The sequence below is a fragment of the Ovis aries genome, chromosome 2, assembly GCF_016772045.2.
Source record: "Ovis aries strain OAR_USU_Benz2616 breed Rambouillet chromosome 2, ARS-UI_Ramb_v3.0, whole genome shotgun sequence".
NCBI lineage: Eukaryota > Metazoa > Chordata > Mammalia > Artiodactyla > Bovidae > Ovis > Ovis aries.
In genome coordinates, this window is record NC_056055.1 from 173,505,235 (window position 1) to 173,531,121 (window position 25,887).

Consider the following 25,887-nt stretch of genomic DNA (forward strand, 5'->3'; position numbering starts at 1 on the left):
GCCAGTCACCCAGTCTCTGTATATTACTAGGTCACTTACTTTTTCTTTTCCATGAGCCTTCCTGCATGTACTTAAAGAAGAGCTATGTTTTCTTATTCGGTCTAGAGGAGAAACCGCCACAGCTGAGATCTCCAGTCAATTACTATTTTTTCCTCCATCACTTGCAGTTATTCCTGAGCCTTTTCTTATCCTAGCTCCCATCTTCAAATTCTCCTACAGTTTTTTTTTTTTTTAATTTACATTTCTATGTGCAGAACAGAGTGGCCTTGAGATTGTAAACCTACTGGAGGGCATGAAGTAGTCTATTCAAAATGGCTGTATGGATTTATGGCTCGCCTCAGACAAGGCCAGTTCAGTTCAGTTCAGTTCATTTCAGTCACTCAGTCGTGTCCAACTCTTTGCGACCCCATGAATTGCAGCACCCCAGGCCTCCCTGTTCATCACCATCTCCCGGAGTTCACTCAGACTCACGTACATCGAGTCAGTGATGCCATCCAGCCATCTCTGTCGTCCCCTTCTCCTCCTGACCCCAATCTCTCCCAGCATCAGAGTCTTTTCCAATGAGTCAACTCTTCGCATGAGGTGGCCAAAGTACTGGAGTTTCAGCTTTAGCATCATTCCTTCCAAAGATATCCCAGAGCTGATCTCCTTCAGAATGGACTGGTTGGATCTCCTTGCAGTCCAAGGGACTCTCAAGAGTCTTCTCCAACACCACAGTTCAAAAGCATCAATTCTTCAGTGCTCAGCATTCTACACAGTTCAACTCTCACATCCATACATGACTACTGGAAAAACCATAGCCTTGACTAGGCGGACTTTAGTCGGCAAAGTAATGTTTACTTTTGAATATACTATCTAGGTTGGTCATAACTTTTCTTTACAAAGAGTAAGCGTCTTTTAATTTCATGGCTGCAATCACCATCTGCAGTGATTTTGGAGCCCCAAAAAATAAAGTCTGACACTGTTTCCACTGTTTCCCCATCTATTTCCCATGAAGTGATGGGACCGGATGCCATGATCTTCGTTTTCTGAATGTTGAGCTTTAAGCCAACTTTTTCACTCTCCTCTTTCACTTTCATCAAGAGGCTTTTAGCTCCTCTTCACTTTCTGACATAAGGGTGGTGTCATCTGCATATCTGAGTTATTGATATTTCTCCTGGCAATCTTGATTCCAGCTTGTGTTTCTTCCAGTCCAGCGTTTCTCATGATGTACTCTGCATAGAAGTTAAATAAGCAGGGTGACAATATACAGCCTTGACGTACTCCTTCTCCTATTTGGAACCAGTCTGTTGTTCCATGTCCAGTTCTAACTGTTGCTTCCTGACCTGCATATAGGTTTCTCAAGAGGCAGGTCAGGTGGTCTGGTATTCCCATCTCTTTCAGAATTTTCCACAGTTTCTTGTGATCCACACAGTCAAAGGCTTTGGCATAGTCAATAAAGCAGAAATAGATGTTTTTCTGGAACTCTTCTTGCTTTTTCCATGATTCAGCAGATGTTGGCAATTTGATCTCTGGCTCCTCTGCCTTTTCTAAAACCAGCTTGAACATCAGGAAGTTCACGGTTCACGTATTGCTGAAGCCTGGCTTGGAGAATTTTGAGCATTACTTTACTAGCATGTGAGATGAGTGCAATTGTGTGGTAGTTTGAGCATTCTTTGGCATTGCCTTTCTTTGGCATTGGAATGAAAACTGCCCCCTTCCAGTCCTGTGGCCACTGCTGAGTTTTCCAAATTTGCTGGCATATTGAGTGCAGCACTTTCACAGCATCATCTTTCAGGATTTGAAACAGTTCAACTGGAATTCCATCACCTCCACTAGCTTTGTTCGTAGTGATGCTCTCTAAGGCCCAGTTGACTTCACTTTCCAAGATGTCTGGCTCTAGATTAGTGATCACATCATCATGATTATCTGGGTCGTGAAGATCTTTTTTGTACAGTTCTTCTGTGTATTCTTGCCACCTCCTCTTAATATCTTCTGCTTCTGTTAGGTCCATACCATTTCTGTCCTTTATCGAGCCCATCTTTGCATGAAATGTTCCCTTGGTATCTCTAATTTTCATTATAGGGGACTGGAATGCAAAAGTAGGAAGTCAAGAAACACCTGGAGTAACAGGCAAATTTGGCCTTGGAATGCAGAATGAAGCAGGGCAAAGACTAATAGAGTTTTGCCAAGAAAATGCACTGGTCATAGCAAACACCCTCTTCCAACAACACAAGAGGAGACTTTACACATGGACATCACCAGATGGTCAACACCGAAATCAGATTGGTTATATTCTATGCAGCCAAAGATGGAGAAGCTCTATACAGTCAACAAAAACAAGACCAGGAGTTGACTGTGGCTCAGATCATGAACTCCTTATTGCCAAATTCAGACTTAAATTGAAGAAAGTAGGGAAAACCACTAGACCATTCAGGTATGACCTAAATCAAATCCCTTATGATTATACAGTGGAAGTGAGAAATAGATTTAAGGGCCTAGATCTGATAGATAGAGTGCCTGATGAATTATGGAATGAAGTTCGTGACACTGTACAGGAGACAGGGATCAAGACCATCCCCATGGAAAAGAAATGCAAACAAAAAAAAAAGGCTGTCTGGGGAGGCCTTACAAATAGCTGTGAAAAGAAGAGAGGCGAAAAGCAAAGGAGAAAAGGAAAGATAAGCATCTGAATGCAGAGTTCCAGAGAATAGCAATAAGAGATAAAAAAGCCTTCTTCAGTGATCAATGCAAAGAGATATAGGAAAATAACAGAATGGGAAAGACTAGAGATCTCTTCAAAAAAATTAGAGATACCAAGGGAACATTTCATGCAAAGATGGGCTCGATAAAGGACAGAAATGGTATGGACCTAACAGACAAGGCCAATGGGATCTAAAGAAGAGTATAACACAGCCCCATATTTCAAAGTACATAACCTACCTTGTTGTGGACCTAGTCATCATGTGATTGGAAAAGAATCAGAAATATTGATATCGACCATAGAAAAGTTGATTATTCAAACAGATTCAAATTTGTAGGCATTATATTTACTCTTACCCTTCAATGAATGCATATATTAGAACTTAGAAAAGTGTCTACCTTTGGACAAGACTCCAACAAAACAAAACAAAAACCTCTTACTCTAGTACAAACTGGGACATATTCATTGCTCAAAAATGCATCTGACTAAAAGCACTCAACTATGCATCATCCTATGTACTTTCAATAAACTATTGATCGTACCTTTTTGTCATCACTTGTCCCACGTGACTCTTGACACAGAAGACTCTCCGTGTCTGAATGCCCACACCGCATGTAGCTTCTCCATTCCAGCCAATGGTTGCATTAAGGGCAGTTACTAAGGTGTCTTCAGAACAGGGGCCCCAAGGCGATGTCTCCCAGTAGAGCTGCATGCATGAATGGTCATTGCATGAGCGATATTCTTGGAGGGCCTGACTAGGAGGGCATGGTTTTCCACCTGCAAATATCAAAAGAAAAAAGAATGCATAGTTGTTGCTGTTATTAGCATATTGCTGCTGTTATTCCTGTCATTATTGTTGTTTTTCCCATTTTAATGTTCTAGAAAGATGGCCTTTTGGTACAATCTTCCCTGAGCCACTGTACAATGTTTCTGATTCTACGGTCATGGTTCTTCTGTCATGAGTAACAACCTGAGGACAATATACTGCACCTTTCTCTCCTCAGTAACAGGCAGCAGTATGTAAAAAAAAAAAAAAAAAAATCAGTTCACCTGGACATACCTCTCCTCCAGCAACAAAATACAAAGAAACTGTATGGGATAAAAATAACACTGTGCACTCCCACTTGGGACAAATTCGGAACACAAGGTACAAAGAGATTAAAAAATCCAACTGTCACTTTTGAAGAGCCTGGAGCAAAAGCAGGTTACTGTACATGCCTTCTGCCCACAACATTAATGGGTGAGCAAAGCAACTAAACTACCCCTCCAGCCACGACCCCTGGACACACCCTTACTATCACCCCCACATACGCGAGCAAGTTAGGGAACCTGTTCCTGTTTGTTCCCACTACCCCTTGGTGCAGTAGAGGCCTTGAAAAAGCCTTGCTTGAAAAAGATCAATCGATTCTACTGCTCACCTCTGTGTCATGTATCTCTGAGATAAATCCCAAAGATACCTGCTTTTATTTTAATATTATTATGCCAACATAAATTAGCCAGTTAGATATAATAGACCATGACCTTGAAGTGGTATTGTTCAAACACAAATACTCACACACATTACTGGCATATGGGCTCTCTTTCCTAAGACAGCATGATTTTTCTCAAAGAACCACTTTAAGACAACCATCCTCCCTCCAGCAGTGCATTTTACTGCAATTTGAGAAATCCAGAAATCTCTCTTCAAGTTTGGCAGGAGAGAGCTCACCCTTAAACTCTGAAATAATATCTGACAATGTGTTATCCACTGGCAGGGAGACCAGACGATTGTGTGTTCCTACACTCCTGGGTGAGTCAGACAATCACATTTCATTACTATCTTTTCTTTCACAATTTTATATCTATGTAAAAAATAGTATTTCTCTAAAGCATTGATGTTTTCCCCTGACTCTCCCACAGAATAATGATTTATTCAGTGGGCCAAATAGTTGAGAAGATTTGCAACCTTGATTTTGTTATTCTTGTTATTTCCCCCCCATTAAACACTATTGACTTTTTTCTCCTTCCATAAAAATAACAGACAAAAGGAGGAAGCCACTGCACTTTGAGAACATGAAAATATTCATTCCTCTTGAACCTGGTCCCATTTCCTATGATCACAGAACAGAATCTTATTTTAAAGGGAGTTGCTCAAAGCAAGTGGCCATATAGCTCTGTTGTCCTCACTGAGCTGTTGGCAGAGAGCCAAGGGAGAGCCTAAAAGAAATGAAGTGGCAGGTGTGTCTGGGGACGGAGACCATTGCTCTAAGTGATAGAAACAGCTGCTCCTCCAATTTGTCCTCAAGTCACCCGTTTACATTCCCATAGCACGTTAGCTTCTTCAACGCCATTTCACAGCCTTCATCTTTTCCCTCTCACAATGTGCCAGCCTGACAGCAGGAAACGAGGACATGCAGATCAGGTACTGTGCCAGTGTTAGTGGTGGCTCCAGGTCAAGAAGCCACATCTCTGGATTCCTAATTTTGAACTCATTTTACCAGGCACATTCCAATTATGTTCCCAACTGCATGAGCTATCAGAAGCTGGATGCTTACCAACAAAGTCTTGTCTTCTTCCCTAAAAATGTATAACAACTAACACCTATCTGCCTGCCATGACCTGTATGTGCGTGAGTACTATGACACATGCGTGTGTGCTCACTCAGTTGTGTCCGACTCTTTGAGAATCCTGGACTGCAACCCACCAGAATCCTCTTTCCATGGAATTTCCCAGGCAAGAATACTGGAATGGGTTGCCATTTCCAACTCCAGGGGATCTTCTAGACCCAGGGATCAAACCCATGTCTCTTGTATTTTCTGCATTGGCAGGCGGATTCTTTACTAAAACAAGTCATGTCAATTATGGGAACCCAACATAGATTAACTAGGGGATTAGAGAGAAATGCTTGGGAAGCAAACTGTTTACCAAGGTTTAGGGACTAGAAACCTTCCCTATTACTCACCTTCTCCAGCCAATGCCAGGATAGTCCTTGACCTGGTCTGCTTCCCATCTGAGTTTTTATTTGAACAAGACTGAGAGCAAGATGACCACTCTGTCCACTCGCTCACCACACAATCCATCCGGCAGGGAATTTCACATGCCATCTGTTCAGGAGGTGGAGATGATGGGCAGAGACTCCCTGATACATCTTCTCCTGTAATCAACCAGATCAAGACAGATGCTGATGAACATAAAACTGAGGCCAATCCAGGAACACTTAGATTCATCTCTTCCTCTATTACTTCAGCTTAGCTTAGAAGACTCCACCTTGTGTCTAAACCAATAATGTTTTGTTGTTGTTGCTGTTGTTCAGCTGTTCACAATATTTATGTCAAGAAAAACTTTTAGGAGATAATTTGGCATTGAGAAAGGCAGATACAGTAGGAAAATTGCCTTTTGTCATCCTTCCCAGGGGCAAGTGGGCTTCTTCCAGGAACAATTTAGCCTAGATGGCTGGGGACAAGACTGACGTGCTATTGACAACCACATGTAACAAGTACATGCATTTCTGCAAAACTGGAGCTAGAAGCATCTGCTGACCTGAAAAAACTACAATTTATGCTGAGCCATCTATTGTGCCCCCTTCCCAAGTTATCAATCTAATTTTCTGTTGGGTGTTCTCATCTCCAAATGCATGTGTGGGTGCTTAGTTACTCAGTTATCTCCAACTCTTTGCAACCCCATGGACTGTAGCCCACCAGGCTCCTCTGTCTATGGAATTTTCCAGACAAGGATACTGGAATGAGTTGTTATTTTCTAATCCAAGGGATCTTCCCAACATAGGGATCAAACCTGTGTCTCCTGTACCTCTTGCATTGGCAGGTGGATTCTTTACCACTGTGCCACCCGGGAAGCCCCATCTCTAAATGTGCAGTCTTAGTGAAGATTATCACACAATGATTCATTTATTCTATTTATGCAGTGGTAAATAAGCCAAAACCACAGTGGAAATGAACCTGTGGCTAAAATTATACACTATGTTGAAACAAATGGTGAAAGCAAGCCCCCAGTTTTCCCAAATCTATTCCCCTTTCGATGAACTACTCAAACCAAAACACACACACACACACACTAATGGGGAATGAAGTTTTACAATTAACAGACACAGCCAAGGGGATCATTTCTAAGTTGCTATTTTATATCACAAATGATCATAATGAATTTTTTTTCTAAACTCTTTTGCAGGTTATTTATCCACTATTTTTAGAATTCAAATATTCCTCTTTATAGATAAGAATTCCACTCTTACTATCCCCTCACTCACAGTCACCTCATAAATACAGAAGACATGAACAACAGTAAAAACATTTATGGTTTGAAGCAACAACATGAAATGTGGAATGGCAGCTCTAGGAGACTGGCAGTTTCCTCTTTGTGACTTTATGCCCATGAAATTCTCCTGTCATAATCTGACACAAAAAGTAACTGTGAAAAGGGACTAACATCTATGCAGCATCTCCCTTGTGCAAGGCACTATCCTCATAAGATGCTCCTAGAGACAGGTGTGACCCATCTTGTTTTGTAGATGAGGAGTCAGTGGCTCTGGAAGGAAAACTTCCAGTGGCTCTAGAAGGAAACTCAGGGTCACAAAACTTGCTTACAGGCCTGAGTAGGGAAGCAAATGAAAACTTTCTGATTCCAAAAATTCTGGTTTCTCCATTAACCATATTACATCTAATTCCAAGAGATGGATAATTCTTTTTAAAGGAAGTACAGGTTGGCCAAAAAGTTCATTCAGTTTTATTACACCCAGTCTTACAGAAAACCTGTAATCAAATAAATAAAACAAGCTGTCAGTGAGCAAGACTCCCTGGAGGAGAAGCTAATGCCCTCCAAAGATTTGCATTCATATTTGTAAATGAGGCCAGGCTCACTGCCCTTGAGGTACAAATAAAACTTTTCAAGCATATTATAGGAAGTAATAGAGATTCTAGCAGATAATCACGCTGAAAGAGCAGTTCAAATCACTCTCTTTTCAGTCTCAATCTATTTTCTTGTTGAATCCACACTGTATACTACATGTAAACACAGACACACAGACACACACACAGACACACACGGATACACACAGACACACAGACACACACACACACACACACACCCCGCAATATAACTTAGGGGGAGGGCTTCCCCAAGTACAGAAGTAGGCAGGTCAAACAAAACATACCGGCTACATCTACCCGAAATTCAATTTCCACATTCGTGGATATTATGAACATAACTTCTACACAAAAACATTTCAAAGCAGTGTCTTACAAAAAACATTTTGAGGAATAAGATATTTGAAGGTTCTTATTTTAAAAGGGAGGGTGGAGCTGAGAAGTGCTAGATTAAAATAGTAAAACCGGTCTCATTACTGGAGGGTAGTGAGTGTTAAAAATGCCAATTATCACATAAACTCCCTTTGATGCAAATAGCATGCAGTATTTTTCAGTCTTATTTGACTAATGGTTTTCCTTTTGGGGGGGCATTGCTCCCAGAAATTTTATTTTTATCAATATGCTTTGAGAAAAATCCTGCCTTCAAGAGTTATAAAATTATCAACTACTATTTGATGAGCATGTATTATATCCAACGATTAATAGAATAAATATAAATGAAGATACTGTGATTTATCCCCTCAGAGATCATGATTAATAACAGAGATGAGCTATAAATACAAAAAGATAAAACCTAGTCCAAAAGTAAATGTCAAGAACTGTGTGTTTCAAATAGAGAATCCTGTAGTGATTTAGGGAAGAGAAAGCTCTCTGGGCACCGAATCTGAGAGTAGAAGGCTCTCAATAAGGAGAAAGAGACCAGGAACTGGTGGCAACCAGGAGGGCATATCAGTCAATACAAGTGTCAACAAAGGTATAGTGATAGGGAAATACAGGCTATGTGGAAGGCAGTTAAACCTGAGGGTCCACGGGGAAAAGAGAAAGCATACGTTGGAAGAGTTGTTTGACATCAAATTCTGGATAACTTAGACTGAAACACCAGTTCTATTTCCACCTTCATTCAATTCCCAAATGCCCAGGTTTCCCATGACCCAAATTTAACATCCTGCAGGTCATCCATCATCTAGTAGCTTTAGTATTCACTTCCAGTGCTGGAATGCTTTTTAAAACCTAAGCTTTCCTATAAACTGATATGTCCATTTACACAGGGCAGTGAAATGTCAATATTCCCACCAACACTTTGACAGCTTGTCTATATGGGCCAGTGCAGAAATGTGAGCAATCAGATAAGTTGTTCTTTAGTGAAGCCAAGCTAATAGTCATAAGCAGGCTCTTCAGTTCGTGTGTGAGCTATTTGATAAGAAATCATGCCAAAGAAAAGATCACAATGGGATCTTAGTTATGGGTAACCTAGTCAGACAGAGTTAAGTATCTGAAGGTGGAGCTTAGGATCACTTATCCTCTGGAGCATATCACTTAACTTCTTTGAACCTCTGTTATCTCATCTGCAATAATGAAATAATAACACCTACCTTTCAGGGATAGTCTAAGGATTAGAAATCACAAATGCAAAATACATGGCAGTGTTTCCAACAACAGAGGAGGACACAGCATAGAGGAATGTGAAACAGATGACCAGTCCAAGTTCAATGCATGAAACAGGGCATTCAAAGCCAGTGCTCTGGGACAACCCTGAGGGATGGGATGGGGAGGGAGGTGGAAAGGAGTTCAGGATGGGGGACACATGTACACCCATGGCTGACTCCTGTCAATGTATCGCAAAACCCACTACAATACTGTAAAGTAATTAGCCTCCAGTTAAAATAAATAAATAACTTTTTAAAATATCTGCAAAGATGTACACCAAAATGGAGAAGGGAATGGCAATGTATTCCAGTATTCTTGCCTGGAGAATCCCATGGACAGAGGAGCCTGGTGGGCTACAGTCCATAGGGTCACAAAGAGTTGGACACAACCGAGCAACTAACACGACACTATACTACACTACACCACCAAAACCTAATGGTATTCTTGACCTAAAAATCTAGAGGTGGATGCCATAACCATGGAAAGCACTTGCTCTAATGTGCATATGTATGTACAAATTACCAGCAACAGCTTCACAGACTAGTTCACATAATATATAAAGAATGCTTACAATTATCCAGATAATTTTGCTTATATGTGACTCATCTAATCCATTTAAAAGCCAAAAATAAAGCACTTGAGCCTGAACAAGCTCATTAGCCCATCTACACTGGTATAATCATCTTCCTACTGCACAGAGAACTCATTTCAAAAGAGGAGCATTTATACTTTCATTTTTCATTTTCATGGATGGATCAATGAGACCAACTGAAATCTCAGGCAAGCGTGGAAAATAAAAGCAGCACATGGGACAGGAACTTAGTCATTAAAAATGATTTTCACAAGCTCTCATAATCTAATGTCACAATAAAACTGAATATATTTAAGGGAAAAACTGAATTCATTTTTCAAGAAGACTCTAAAATTGTTCCCTGTCCTCATCAGGTTCTCTGAGATCAATAATGATAAACTAGATTCTCTCTCCTCAAGGAGTCAGTTCAGTTCAGTCACTCATTCATGTCCGACTCTTTGCGACCCCATGAATCGCAGCACGCCAGGCTTCCCTGTCCATCACCAACTCTCGGAGTTCACTCAGACTCACGTCCATCGAATCTGTGATGTCACCCAGCCATCTCATCCTCTATCATCCCCTTCTCCTCCCAGCATCAGAGTCTTTTCCAATGAGTCAACTCTCCGCATGAGGTGGCCAGAGTACAGGAGTTTCAGCTTTAGCATCATTCCTTCCAAAGATATCCCAGGGCTGATCTCCTTCAGAATGGACTGGTTGGATCTCCTTGCAGTCCAAGGGACTCTCAAGAGTCTTCTCCAACACCACAGTTCAAAAACATCAATTCTTCGGCGTTCAGCCTTCTTCACAGTCCAACTCTCACATCCATACATGACCACTGGAAAACCATAGCCTTGACTAGACGGAACTTAGTTGGCAAAGTAATGTCTCTGCTTTTGAATATGCTGTCTAGGTTGGTCATAACTTTTCTTCCAAGGAGTAAGTGTCTTTTAATTTCATGCTGCAGTCACCATCTGTAGTGATTTTGGAGCCCAAAAAAATAAAGTCTGACACTGTTTCCACTGTTTCCCCATCTATTTCCCATGAAGCGATGGGACCGGATGCCATGATCTTCGTTTTCTGAATGTTGAGCTTTAAGCCAACTTTTTCACTCTCCTCTTTCACTTTCATCAAGAGGCTTTTTAGTTCCTCTTCACCTTCTGCCGTAAGGGTGGTGTCATCTGCGTATCTGAGGTTATTGATATTTCTCCCGGCAATCTTGATTCCAGCTTGTGTTTCTTCCAGTCCAGCGCTTTTCATGATGTACTCTGCATGGAAGTTAAATAAGCAGGGTGACAATATACAGCCTTGACGTACTCCTTTTCCTATTTGGAACCAGTCTGTTGTTCCATGTCCAGTTCTAACTGTTGCTTCCTGACCTGCATACAGATTTCTCAAGAGGCAGGTCAGGTGGTCTGGTATCCCCATCTCTTTCAGAATTTTCTTCTTTAAATTAGTTGTGATTCTGAAAATAAGGAATAGGGTGCTGCTCCAACCTTGTGACTTTTTAAAAAAAATTTAATATGGTGACATCTCATTATGTAAAATTAACCATTTTAGAGTGAATATTTCAGCAGCATTTAGTTAATCACAATTTTTTTGCAGTCCATCATCTCTATTCTTTGTGATTCTAGAGACCTTGGCTTAGATGACTGGGTGACTCGGTCTTGCCTGTGGGCTATTGTACCATTCTCATGCTTGCCCATTCTTGACTAAAAACAACAGTTCATAGATAAGAGAAAGATTATTCTTTTTTTCAAAGTACAGTATATATACAATGTTGTATTAGTTTCAGGTGTACAGCAAAGTGATTCAATTATGTGTGCATGTGTGCAACAAAGAATCATTTGTTGATTCTTTCCCATTATAGACTATTACAAGATATTGCATATAGCTCCCTATGCTACACAGTAACTCTAGGTCCACTATGGAACTAGGAACTATGGATGGAGGTTCGTGACATCATACAGGAGACAGGGCTCAAGACTATCCCCAAGAAAAGAAATGCAAAAGAGCAAAATGGCTGTCTGAGGAGGCCTTACAAGTAGCTGTGAAGAGAAGGGAAGAGAAAAGCAAAGGAGAAAAGGAAAGACATACCCATTTGAATGCAGAGTTCCAAAGAATAGCAAGGAGAGATAAGAAAGCCTTCCTCTGTGATCAGTGCAAAGAAATAGAGGAAAACAATAAAATGGGAAAGACTAGAGATATCTTCAAGAAAATCAGAGATACCAAGGGAAAATTTCATGCAAAGATGGGCACAATAAAGGACAGAAATGGTAGGGACCTAACAGAAGCAGAAGATATTAAGAAGAGGTGGCAAGAATACACAGAAGAACTGTACAAAAAGAGCTTCATGACCCAGATAATCACCATGGTGTGATCACTCACGTAGAGCCAGACATCCTGGAATGTGAAGTCAAGTGGGCCTTAGGAAGCATCACTACAAACAAATCTAGAGGAGGTAATGGAATTCCAGTTGAGCTATTTCAAAATCCTGAAAGATGATGCTGTGAAAGTGCTGCACTCAATATGCCAGCAAATTTGGAAAACTCAGCAGTGGCCACAGGACTGGAAATGGTCAGTTTTCATTCCAATTCCAAAGAAAGGCAATGCCAAAGAATGCTCAAACTACCACACAATTGTGCTCATCTCACACACTAGTAAAATAATGCTTAAAATTCTCCAAGCCAGGCTTCAGCAATACGTGAACCATGAACTTCCTGATCTTCAAGCTGGTTTTAGAAAAGGCAGAGGAACCAGAGATCAAATTGCCAACATCCGCTGGATCATGGAAATAGCAAGAGAGTTCCAGAAAAACATCTATTTCTGCTTTATTGACTATGCCAAAGCCTTTGACTGTGTGGATCACAAGAAACTGTGGAAAATTCTGAAAGAGGTGGGAATACCAGACCACCTGACCTGCCTCTTGAGAAACCTATATGCAGGTCAGGAAGCAACAGTTAGAACTGGACATGGAACAACAGACTGGTTTCAAATAGGAAAAGGAGTATGTCTAGGCTGTATATTGTCACCCTGCTTATTTAACTTCTATGCAGAATACATCATGAGAATCGCTGGACTGGAAGAAGCACAAGCTGGAATCAAGATTACCAGGAGAAATATCAATAAGCTCAGATATGCAGATGACACCACCCTTATGGCAGAGAGTGAAGAGGAACTAAAAGCCTCTTGATGAAAGTGAAAGAGGAGAGTGAAAAAGTTGGCTTAAAGCTCAACATTCAGAAAACAAAGATCATGGCATCCGGTCCCATCACTTCGTGGGAAATAGATGGGAAACAGTGGAAATTTGGGCTCCAAAATCACTGCAGATGGTGACTGCAGCCATGAAATTAAAAGACACTTACTCCTTGGAAGAAAAGTTATGACCAACCTAGACAGCATATTCAAAAGCAGAGACATTACTTTGTCAACAAAGGTCAGTTTAGTCAAGGCTATGGTTTTCCATTGGTCATGTATGGATGTGAGAGTCGGACTGTGAAGAAAGCTGAGTGCCAAATAATTGATGTTTTTGATCTGAGGTGTTGGAGAAGACTTCTAAGAGATCCAACCAGTCCATCCTAAATGAGTTCAGTACTGGGTGCTCTTTGGAAAGACTGGTGTTGAAGCTGAAACTCCAATATTTTGGCCACCTGATGTGAATAGCTGACTCATTTGCAAAGATCCTGACTCTGAGAAAGATTGAGGGCAGGAGGAGAAGGGGATGACAGAGGATGAGATGGTTGGATGGCATCACCGACTCAATGGACATGGGTTTTGCTGGACTCTGGGAGCTTGTGATGGACAGGGAGGCCTGGCGTACTGTGGTTCATGGGGTTGCAAAGAGTCGGAAATGACTGAGCAACTGAACTGAACTGAACTCTAGGTCCTTATTGCTTATCTATTTTAAATATAGTAGAGTGTATCGTGTATGCGTGCATGCTCAGTCATGTCTGATTGTTTGCAATCCCATGGGCTGTAGCCCACCAGGCTCCTCTTTCCTTGGAATTTTCTAGGCAAGAGTACTGGAGTGGGTTGCCATTTCCTCCTCCAGGGGATCTTCGCAACTCAGGGATTGAACTCATATCTCTTATGTCTCCTGCATCGGCAGGCAGGTTCTTTATCACTGAGGCCACCTGGGAAGCCTGTGGTATGTATCTATTAATCACAAACTCCAAATGTATCCCTTCTATCTTTTCCATTTGGTGACCATAACTGTGTTTTTTATGTTCATGTGTCTGTTTCTGTGTTGTAAATAAGTTCACATGTATCTGTTTGTTTTTTTTAGATTCCACATATAACTGATATCATAAGATATTTGTCTTTTGTTTCTGACTTACTTCACTTAGCATGGTAATCTCTAGGTCTAATTGAGAGAAAGATTCTTGAACACATGAATAAACTCAAGATTCCCTGAAAAGCTTCTTTCTTCTGGTTCAAATATATATGCTACTTAAAGTATAAATAGTTCACAGCACACTCTCTATGCTGGCCATGTAAATTTAACACTAACGTAGCTTTCAGACTTTGGACTTTCCACATAAAATTAATGTTTAAGCCATACCTATGCTATATACTATGTCTTGTGGCATCCTTTGTTTTATAATACTAAAGAACTAGAATTTAATATTATAAACCATCATCTCTCTTTATAATAATAGAACCAATAGCTATGTTTCTTATTTTTCTGACCTGTACTATGTGTCTAAAATGAGAAAAGATATAGACAAAATAGAAATAAAATGAGAAACCAGATATCTACAAATCTACAGTCTGATTTAAAAATAGACTAGCAAACACATGAAAAGATGCTCAACATCACTCATTATCAGAGAAATGCAAATCAAAACCACAATGAGGTACCATTTCACACCAGTCAGAATGGTTGTGATCGAAAAGTCTGCAAGCAATAAAGGCTGGAGAGGATGTGGAGAAAAGGGAACCCTCTTACACTGTGGGTGGGAATGCAAACTAGTACAGCCACTATGGAGAACAGTGTGGAGATTCCTTATAAAACTGGAAATAGAACTGCCTTATGACCCAGCAATCCCACTGCTGGGCATACACACTGAGGAAACCAGAATTGAAGGAGACATGTGTACCCCAATGTTCATCGCAGCACTGTTTATAATAGCCAGGATGTCCATCAGCAGATGAATGGATAAGAAAGCTGTGGTACATATACACAATGGAGTATTACTCAGCCATTAAAAAGAATACATTTGAATCAGTTCTAATGAGGTGGATGAAACTGGAGCTTATTATACAGAGTGAAGTAAACCAGAAAGAAAAACACCCAGTACAGTATACTAACACATATATATGGAATTTAGAAAGATGGTAACAATAACCCTGTATGTGAGACAGCAAAAGAGACACAGATATATAGAACAGTTTTTGGACTTTGTGGGAGAGGGAGAGGGTGGGATGATTTGGGAGAATGGCATTGAAACATGTATAATATCATATATGAAACAAATCGCCAGTCCAGGTTCGATGCATGATACTGGATGCTCGGGGCTGGTGCACTGGGACAACCCAGAGGGATGGTACAGGGAGGGAAGAGGGTAGGGGGTTCAGGATGGGGAACATGTGTATACCTGTGGCAGATTCATGTTGATGTATGGGAAAACCAATACAATATTGTAAAGTAATTAACCTCCAATTAAAATAAATAAATTTATATCAAAAAATAAAAGCAGATTAGCATTTTGTCATCATACACAATTCAAACTATCTTACTCTTTCAAAAAATAATACAAATTGGGTATTTCATCGATATTTCCTCTTGTATACTATTACACTATCTATGGAAAATAATGAAGCAGTTATCGAAAAAATTTACACGTCATAAAATTTTATGTCCTATTTAAATCTGAGAAGAATCCCAATAAATGTTGATTAAATGCTTGCCAACAGCTAGTAAGATGTCAGCGGATGTTATACAGCAAATTTCCTGGAATTCATATGCACTTAATTTCATTTTTAAATTTAGATGTTATCTCCTTAAACGTAAGTAGCCCTTAGTCACTTCTGGACTGGGATTCTACTCAGCTAAGGAAATGTTTATACTTCAAAACAACAAAATATGAAAGAAAGCTAAGAGCTAAAGAGAAGTTATATGCAACTATGCAATGCCAACAATGCCATTAATGCTTCTGCTTGTGAATTTTACCATTTGAAGTTTATCTATCTAGTTTGTACACACAGGAAGGCAAATTTAAAAATATGTTGTTACGTATTACCATATTTATAATAACAAAAACAACTGCAATAATAAAATGACATCAGCATGTGATATCTGAGAAAGTACAGAGTGGGCTGTACGCTGCACAAACCACATTGCTTTTTTTTTCTCAAATTTTTAAAGTTTTAATTGGAGGATACTTACAATACTGTGATGGCCTCTGCCATACATTAACATGAATCGGTCATAGTTAAACATGTGTCCCCTCCCTTCAGAACCCTCCTCCTCCCTCCCTCCCACCCCATCCCTCCAAGTTGTCACAGAGCACTGGCTTTGTGTTCCCTGTGCCATACATGAAGCTCCCACTGACTGTCTATTTCATACATGGTAATATAGAATATATATAATATATATGTATCCCACCCTCGCCTTCACCGAATGTATCCAAAAGTCTGTTCTTTATGTCTATGTCTCCTTTGCTGCCCTACTGAGATCATTACTGAGGTACTCTTGCCTGGAAAATCCCATGGACGGAGGAGCCTGGTAGGCTGCAATCCATGGGGTGGCTAAGAGTCGGGCATGACTGAGCGACTTCACTTTCGCTTTTCATTTTCATGCACTGGAGAAGGAAATGGCAACCCACTCCGGTGTTCTTGCCTGGAGAATCCCAGGGACGATGGAGCCTGGTGGGCTGCCATTTATGGGGTCGCACAGAGTCGGACTGAAGTGACTTAGCAGCAGCAGCACTGTCACATCTGAGGTTCAGAGAACTTAAAACCACTTGTTCAAGAGTCATGCGGCTGGTAAGTGTCTGACCTAGAACTGGAAAACATACCTGCTGCTGCTACTGCTAAGTCACTTCAGTCGTGTCCGACTCTGCGACCCCATAGACGGCAGCCCACCAGGCTCCCCGTTCCTGGGATTCTCCAGACCAAGAATACTGGAGTGGGTAGCCATTTCCTTCTCCAATGCATGAAAATGAAAAGTGAAAGTGAAGTCGCTCAGTCATGCCCGACTCTTAGCCACCCCATGGATTGCAGACTACCAGGCTCCTCCATCCATGGGATTTTCCAGGCACGAGTACTGGAGTGAAATGCCATTGCCTTCTCCAGGAAAACATACCTACTAGACCCTAAAAGCTATATTCTTAACTATTTTGCTGTATTATGTCCTGGTTCATATCTCACATATGCCTTTCTCATCATATTACTTTTAACTGATACTAAACTATGAAGAAAGAATTTTATACAATCCATTGTCAGCTAGTCAGTATATTTAGTACTGGAAAGAATGAGTCCAAAGGAGTGAGTAGCCTAATTAGGAATTGCATTATAAGATGAGGCAGAATAGGGTGATATTTTTCAAAAATAGAAAAGATAAGCAGATGAAAAAGAGTTCATAATGCAGAGTTGGAAGAACAAAATAGAAGGCAAGACAAAATAGGAACACGGAAGTATGGATGATCAGCAAAAACAGTACACTGTATGATTGGATAAATGACACAAACTCAAGCTAAACATTTAATAATGATGTGGCACTAGAGGTAAAGAGCCTCCTGCCAATGTAGGAGATACAAGAGATGCAGGTTCGATCCCTGAGTTGGAAAGATCTCTTGAGGAGGAAAAGGCAACCTGTCCCAGGAGTCTTGCCTGAAGAATACCACAGAGCGAAGAGCCTGCTGGGCTGCAGCACATGGAGCCACAAAAATCTGGACACGACTGACTGAGTGAGCACACACACAGCTGTATGCACGCATGGCCAGTTGTATCTGACTCTTCGTGATCTCACGGACTATAGTTCACCAGGTTCCTCTGTCCATAGAATTTTCCAGGAAGAAGACTGGAATGGGTTGCCATTTCCTACTCCAGGGTTCTTCCTGACCCAGGGGTTGAACCCCCATCTCTTGCATCTCCTGTACTGGCAGGTGAATTCTTTACCATTACACCACCTGGGAAGACCAGTAATGCTTAAGGATGCTCATAAAGCAAAATAACAATCCACTTCTAATAGCTGATCAAAGAAAAGAAAAGAGAACATAAGAGCAAAGGCTAAAATAAACATAGGGGAAAACTCAAACATTAAAAGGAAAAAGACTTTAGGTAAGAAATAATAAAAGCTAAATATAAGAAAACAATATTTCCAAAGTAAACATATTTACAAAGGCCAGAACTTAGCTGAAATTGCATCTAATGGCAGGTGAGCTCTTTGTTCAGAAGTCTGTTTAACTGAGCAGCTGTATCAAGTTTCTCAGCATACAAGAATATATTGATAAAGCAGCTAACACTTTGATCGTTTAGAATGTACTCAGCATAATGGTACATTTTACATGTATTTAGTAACTCATTGACTCTCAAAAGCATCAATAATAGTAAACATGTATACTGTACATAACATATGTTAGTTATTACTCTAAGTGAATTACATACATCAACTCATTAGGATGTCACAATACTATGCCACAAGCACTACCATTATGTTCGTTATATAGAGGAGAATATTGAGTCTTAGATGAGTTAAAATTACCTGCCCAAAGTCAAACGCAAGTAAAATGGTAGAGTTTGAACTTGGACCTGGGTAACCTGGCTCTAGAGCCCATTTCTTAAATGCAACGCTTTTTTGACACACACATCTTCGACTCAGTGTCAGGACAATTTATGTACCCAGCTGTACAAAACTCAGTCCAGTGGAGAATCAGTGAACTGTGAAGCATCCCAACACATTTAGCTCATGAATTCTGTGTGTTACTCAGGGTGCGAGAAGATGCAAAAGGGCAGAAACAGTCTATGACTTAGGAGCAAACTACAATTGCTCAAAAAAACTCCAAGTAAAACCTAATAAAATTCTTAGTGGGAAAACATCACATTTCCTTGGTCTCAGTCACACATTCCAGGGGGAAGTAACCACTATTTTATGTGTGTGAAAAAGGTCTGAAAATTATGCACTCTGAGTTAGGTTTGGAAAAATATATTTATATATTTCTGGTTTTGACACCTTCTAAAATGTGACCTTGAAAAATAAATTTTTCTTTTCTAACAATGACATCAGTTAGCTCACAAGCCCCAATTTCTGGTCAGTAGTCAGGGCCAGATGGGGGTTGGGGAAGGAGGAGAGGAACAGAAACATATCCATTTAAAGTAACTTAGCAACTCATGATCAAACTATATCATTTCAAAGTTAACTCCATCTCAGTCTTTCAATGCTTCTCCCTCTCTCCTTTCTTCCCTTCTCTTTGGGTGGCAGCTGAGTCTAAGAGGAATGTCTGTCTCAGAGCTGCACATTCTCCTTTGAATTTTGTTGGATTCCTACTGAGCTATTTCCATCAACCTGGTCTTGGTGCACCATTACCTAGCCCTTTAAGGTGCGTCTGCATCCGCTCTAATTTCAAGGATTCCTATCATAGCTTCTGACTTTCTAATCCACACACTTTATACTCATTTAGACTTGACTCCAAGCTAGGTCTAGTTTCCTGGAGAGGTCAGCACCTCCACATCCTGCAGTGGGGCATGATTTCAGGACTGCCCTCATATTACCAGTAAACTGGGGAGACCACATTGGGAAGGCGGTGAGCAGCCGGCTCAGACCCACTCCGTGCCTGAACACAGCAATCACTGCTTCACTGTGGCAGCCCCATCGCTTTTTGTTGGGAAACAAGGAACTCTGTATGCAGTCTCTTTCTGCAGGCTCAAACCAGAGGAGGTACTGGCCCTACTGCTTTGGCTTTCCCTTTATCTTATCTGAAATGTCCATAGTTTTCATTTCCTCAGCCCAACATTTCAACTGCAGAATGAGGAGCCAAGGGACCTCATGTCCATGTACTTCTTCTCGACATCCTCCCTAGATTCCTTCTTTCTGATCCAGGAAAGCAGCTAATGCAGAAGTCTGGCTTGTGCTAAATCTGTATTCTGAGACTTCTGGCCTCTCATCTTGATCTCTGGAGGGAGCTCTTCAGAATTTATAAAACGCTTTTCTTCCATACACCTGCCTCTTGCATAAGAAAGTTAATTTTTCAGGATCATTGTCCCTGAAAAGAGCTTTAAGATTTCATCTTTGGGCACTGACTTGTTCTGTTTGCATCTGAGATATAATAATAACCTAACTTTTGTGGACACATTGGATAGCTCAGAAATTTACTGAGGTGGGGCAGGAGGGTGGGGGAGGTCCTGTCCAGTAAGGCACAGAAGCAGACACTGAAAGAAAAGCACTCCCACATCTTAAAACATAATTTGAGGATATCTGCTTAGTGTGGAAATCCTGTTTCTCATGATAATTTTATAGAAATTCTGTCTAATTTTTAAAAAGATTAATCCAGAGTGACAATAGTGGGATAAATATCCTTAACACTGCAAGACATGCTTCTACAAAAGAGAAAATCTTGGAGTAAATAAACAGCACATGATAATGGACAGAATATTGGGAGGAGCTGTGACATCTGGGTTTGAGTTCTGCCTTGAACACTTAACAAAATGTGGCCATGAAAAATAGTTAAGCTTTTTTAGGCTCCAGAAGCCTTGTGTAAGTAGGAGGTGGGGCACTGCTATCATCCTTGATTATATTATCTGGTCAGATGATAGATCAAAGAAGCTAATGTAAAATAATGCTTTGGAAATTGCAAAGTATCATTATATATAATGTAGCTTTTTATTATTGGTGAAAATGGGGCTAAAGGGCACTCCAAATAGGAAAATGATTTGAGTCAAAGATACTATCTTTCTTCTCCATCTCAATTTTGTCATAGCTAGAAAAATAAGAGGCATTGAAATGATTATAAAGAAATAATGTTACTCATTTCATCTATCTACTTATCTAGCTATATAACTAGCTATTAAGAAAAGGATTTGGACCAGCTTGAATATGTGGTATACCTTTAGAAAGCACTTAAATTTGTCTAAAAGCTTTCTGAAAATCAATATTTTTAAGTTAAACTGAGGAAGTCAACAGAGTAAACCAATAAAAGATCAGTAAAGAATGGTCATTTTCTCTCTGTAATTAACCTTCAGAAACACAATTTTAATGCCTTTAAGTGGGAAATATATCATGATTTATTTAACTACCTCACTTTAAAGGCACAATTAAGATGTTTTCGATTTCTCTTTTGATAAGTAAATCTGCAAAGAACATTGTTGACTAAATTGTTGATTGCTTTCCTAAGAATAAATTTCTAGAAAGGGAAAAATAAAGTCAAAGAATATGAACTTCATTAAAGTCCTTGCATGGAAAATAGTGCCAATTTGCTTTTTAGTTTTTTATTCCTTATCTTACCTTCATTTTAAAATTTGCATACAATAAAATTCACTCTGTGCTATACAATACCGTGGGTTTTGGCAAATGCATAGAGCCTTGTATCCATTAGCAAAAATATGAGACAAAACAATTCTATCACCACAAAAAATGTCCTTGTGCTGCCTTTTTGGAGTCATCCTTTACATCCTCTGATCTCCCCAAAAAACCTTGATTTGATCTCTGTTCCTACAGTTTTGTTTCTGTCCCCTAGAACGTCACAACAGTGGAATACGAGATGTGCCCGTGTTGCTGCAGATGAGAATAGTTCATTCTTTTTTGTTGCCGAGTAGTATTCCATTTCATGGATACAGCACATTATGTTTGTCTATTCAGCTGAAGGACATTTGCATTGTTTCCACATTTTGGTGACTATGAATAAAGCTGATATACAGGTTCTTGTGTAAATATAAATTTCCATTTCTTTGGGTAAATAATTAGGAGGGTAAATATTGGATCATATATAAGTGTTGATTTTATAAGACACTGTCAAACTGTTTTCAAAGTGTCCAGACTCTTTTCGTTTCATCAGTAATGTATGAGCTTTCTGGCTGCTCTGTCTCCTACCAGCGTTTGGTATGACAACTCTTTTGCTATTTGCTTACTTTTTATTATTCTTATAGGGATATAGTGGTAATATATTGTCATTTTGATTTCAGTTCAGCTCAGTCGCTCAGTCGTGTCCAATTCTCTGCGACCCCATGAACTGCAGCACGCCAGGCCTCCCTGTCCATCACCAACTCCCCGAGTTCACTCAGACTCACTTCCATAGAGTCGGTGATGCCATCAAGCCATCTCATTCTCTATTGTCCCCTTCTCCTCCTGCCCCCCAAACCTCCAAGCATCAGGGTCTTTTCCAATGAATCAACTCTTTGCATGAGGTGGCCAAAGTATTGGAGTTTCAGCTTCAACATCAGTCCTTCCAATGAACACCCAGGACTGATCTCCTTTATTTATTTATTTATTTTTTTTTTTGATTTTTTAAATTAAATTTTTATTTTTTTATTTATTTATTTTTTAATAATTTAGTTTTTTTATTTTTAAATTTTAAAATCTTTAATTCTTACATGCATTCCCAAACATGAACCCCCTCCCACCTCCTCCCCATAACATCTTTCTGGGTCATCCCCATGCACCAGCCCCAAGCATGCTGCATCCTGCGTCAGACATAGACTGGCGATTCAATTCACATGATAGTATACATGTTAGAATGTCATTCTCCCAAATCATCCCACCCTCTCCCAAAAAGTCCGTTATACACATCTGTGTCTCTTTCCCTGTCTTGCATACAGGGTCGTCATTGCCATCTTCCTAAATTCCATATATATGTGTTAGTACACTGTATTTGTGTTTTTCTTTCTGGCTTACTTCACTCTGCATAATCGGCTCCAGTTTCATCCATCTCATCAGAACTGATTCAAATGAATTCTTTTTAATGGCTGAGTAATACTCCATTGTGTATATGTGCCACAGCTTTCTTATCCATTCATCTGCTGATGGACATCTAGGTTGTTTCCATGTCCTGGCTATTATAAACAGTGCTGCGATGAACATTGGGGTACATGTGTCTCTTTCAATTCTGGTTTCCTCGGTGTGTATGCCCAGCAGTGGGATTGCTGGGTCATAAGGTAGTTCTATTTGCAATTTTTTAAGGAATCTCCACACTGTTCTCCATAGTGGCTGTACTAGTTTGCATTCCCACCAACAGTGTAGGAGGGTTCCCTTTTCTCTCTCCTTTAGAATGGACTGGTCGGATCTCCTTGCAGTCCAAGGGACTCTCAAGAGTCTTCTCCAACACCACAGTTCAAAAGCATCAATTCTTCAGTGCTCAGCTTTCTTCACAGTCCAACTCTCACATCCATATATGACTACTGGAAAAACCATAGCTTTGACTAGATGGACTTTGTTGGCAAAGTAATGACTCTGCTTTTTAATACGGTGTCTAGGTTGGTCATAACTTTCCTTCCAAGTAGTAAGTGTCTTTTCATTTCATGGCTGGAATCACCATCTGCAGTGATTTTAGAGCCCACAAAAATAAAGTTTGCCACTGTTTCCACTGTTTCCCCATCTATTTCCCATGAAGTGATGGGACCAGATGCCATGATCTTAGTTTTCTGAATTACATTTTCCTAATTACTAATGATGTTGAATATCTCTTTATGTTGTTATTTACCATTTTTACATTCTCATTGGTGAAGTATCTATCCAAATCTTTGACTTTGTTTTTATTTGGATTAAGTTATGTATTGAATGTTTCTATTACTCCAAAATTCACAACCTCCAATGTTATGGTATTTGGAGGTAGGGCCTTTGGGAGGTGAATAGTTTTACATGAGGTCCTGACAGTTGAACTCTCATTATGAGCTTAGTGTCCTTATAAGCAGAGGAAGAAAGAGCACACAGTGAGAAAGTGGCTGTCTACAGACCAAGAAGCAGGCCCTCATCAGACACCAATATATAGGCACCTTGAATTTGGACTTCAAGGACAGTTCCAAATAAATGTCAGTTTTCAGTTCACCTAGTCTATGGTATTTTGTTACAACAGCGGCAGCTAAAACAGGTTGTTCTCACTGAGTTTCAAGAGTTCTGCATATATTCTAGATACAAGTCCTTCGTTAGACTTGTGATATGTAAATATATGCTCACAGTCTATGCAAAGAGTTGACTCATTAGAAAAGACTCTGATGCTGGGAGGGATTGGGGGCAGGAGGAAAAGGGGATGACAGAGGAGGAGATGGTTGGATGGCATCACTGACTTGATGGACGTGAGTCTGAGTGAACTCTGGGAGCTGGTGATGGACAGGGAGGCCTGGCGTGCTGCGATTCATGGGGTCGCAAAGAGTTGAACATGACTGAGCGGCTGAAAGTGAAAGTGAAGTCGCTCAGTCGTGTCCAACTCTTTGTGACCCCATGGACACCAGGCTCCTCCGTCCATGGAATTTTCTAGGCAAGAGTACTGGAGTGGGTTGCCATTTCCTTCTCCAGAGAATCTCCCCAACCCAGGGATCGAACCCTGGTCTCCCGCATTGCAGACAGACACTTTACCACCTGAGCCACCAGGGAAGTTCTGAGCAGCTGAACTGAACTGAACTGAGTGGTTTGTCTTTTCATTTTCTTAAGAGTAAGAAATTTCTTACTCATTTTCTTTTCAAAGCAAAGTTTTCATTTTTAATTAAACTTTTAAGTTCCGCTTGTTGACTTCTCCTTCATGCATTGTGCTTTGACACCATGTCCAGTTTGCTTTTCAAAAAGGCAAATTTTCCGGAAGGAACAGAAAGTGGATTTTCTGCTGCAAACAAACACTTAGCTGAAACTTACATATTAGGATCTAAAACTTCACAATTTTGGATATAGTGATGTCTCTAACTAGTGTGTCCTACTGTCTAACAAAATACGTTTTGCAAAAAATGCAATGTGTTTCCATGGCAAGTATTTACTGATATAAGAGTTGAAAGTCAGCATTATACCATACTGATGATATGTGTGATGCAATCATAGTTAGCTTCTGAGTACACAACTTATGTAGTATTCACACTGTATAATGGACAATGTATGAAGATGGGATTTGGTCTTTTGTGACATTGCATCAAACATTTGGCACAATGTATGGTGTCTATTAGGTCTTAACAAGTTTTGACTGAAGAAATGAATGAGAAAGGAAAGATATTTAGCCTGTTTAAGGTATAAAACATAGTTTATGCTTTGTAGTAGGCGACCGAACCTCAGTGCAGTATGCACTGAGAGATAACTGTGAATCCATCTAGGGATGACAGGCATTAACTGGGAGACAGGTCAGGGTTAATAACCCATTATTAACAGAGAGAGCACAGCATAATGGACTCTGGAGTCAGACTGCCTGGGCTCCAATTCTATTTTTTTTCTTATGATTTTATTGATATGGACCATTTTAAAAGTCTTTCTGTTTTATATTTTGGTTTTATGACCAAGAGGCATGTGGTATCTTAGCTCCCTGACCAAGGATCAAACCCACATCCCCTGCATCAGAAGGCGAAGTCTTGAACTATACCACAGGGGTGCTGGTGATTTAGTCGTTAAGTCATGTTCACCTCTTGCAACCCCAGACTGTAGCCTGCCAGGCTCCACTGTCCATGGGATTCTCCAGGGAAGAATACTGGAGCGGGTTGCCATTTTCTTCTCCAAGGGATCTTCCCAACCCAGGAATTGAACCCAGATCTCCTGCATTGCAGGCAGATTCTTTACTGATTGAGTTATGAGGGAAGCCCTCGTACCACCAGGGAAGTTCCTCTAACCCTACTTCTAATACTTATCTAAATTGGGAAAGGAGTATATCAAGGCTGTATATTGTCACCCTACTTATTTAGATTATATTCAGAGCATATCATGTGAAATGCCAGACTGGATGAAGCACAAGTTGATATTGTCAGGAGAAATATCAAGAACTTCAGATGCACAGATGACATCAACCTTATGGCAGAAACCAAATAGGACTAAAGAGTCTCTTGATGAAGGTTTAGGAAAGTGAAAGGGCTGGCTTAAAATTCAACATTCAAAAAACTAAGATTATGGCATCTAATCCCATCACTTCATGGCAGATAGATAGGGAAACAATGGAAACAGTGAGAGACTTTATTTTCTTTGGTTCCAAGATCACTGCAGATGGTGACTGCAGCCATGAAATTAAAAGACG

General features: G+C 40.2%; 1 protein-coding gene across 2 annotated transcripts in view; it reads right to left on the reverse strand.

Moving 5' to 3' along the window:
• Nucleotides 1–25,887, reverse strand: part of THSD7B (thrombospondin type 1 domain containing 7B) — a 1,048,668-nt gene that overhangs the window by 491,591 nt on the left and 531,190 nt on the right. For both annotated transcript variants that reach the window (XM_060411164.1, XM_027965001.3), the window contains 2 exons: nt 5,625–5,816; nt 3,226–3,460 (listed from right to left, as the gene is read on the reverse strand). In XM_060411164.1, coding sequence (XP_060267147.1) covers nt 3,226–3,460; nt 5,625–5,816 — 427 coding nt within the window. The remainder of the gene's footprint in view (nt 1–3,225; nt 3,461–5,624; nt 5,817–25,887) is intronic.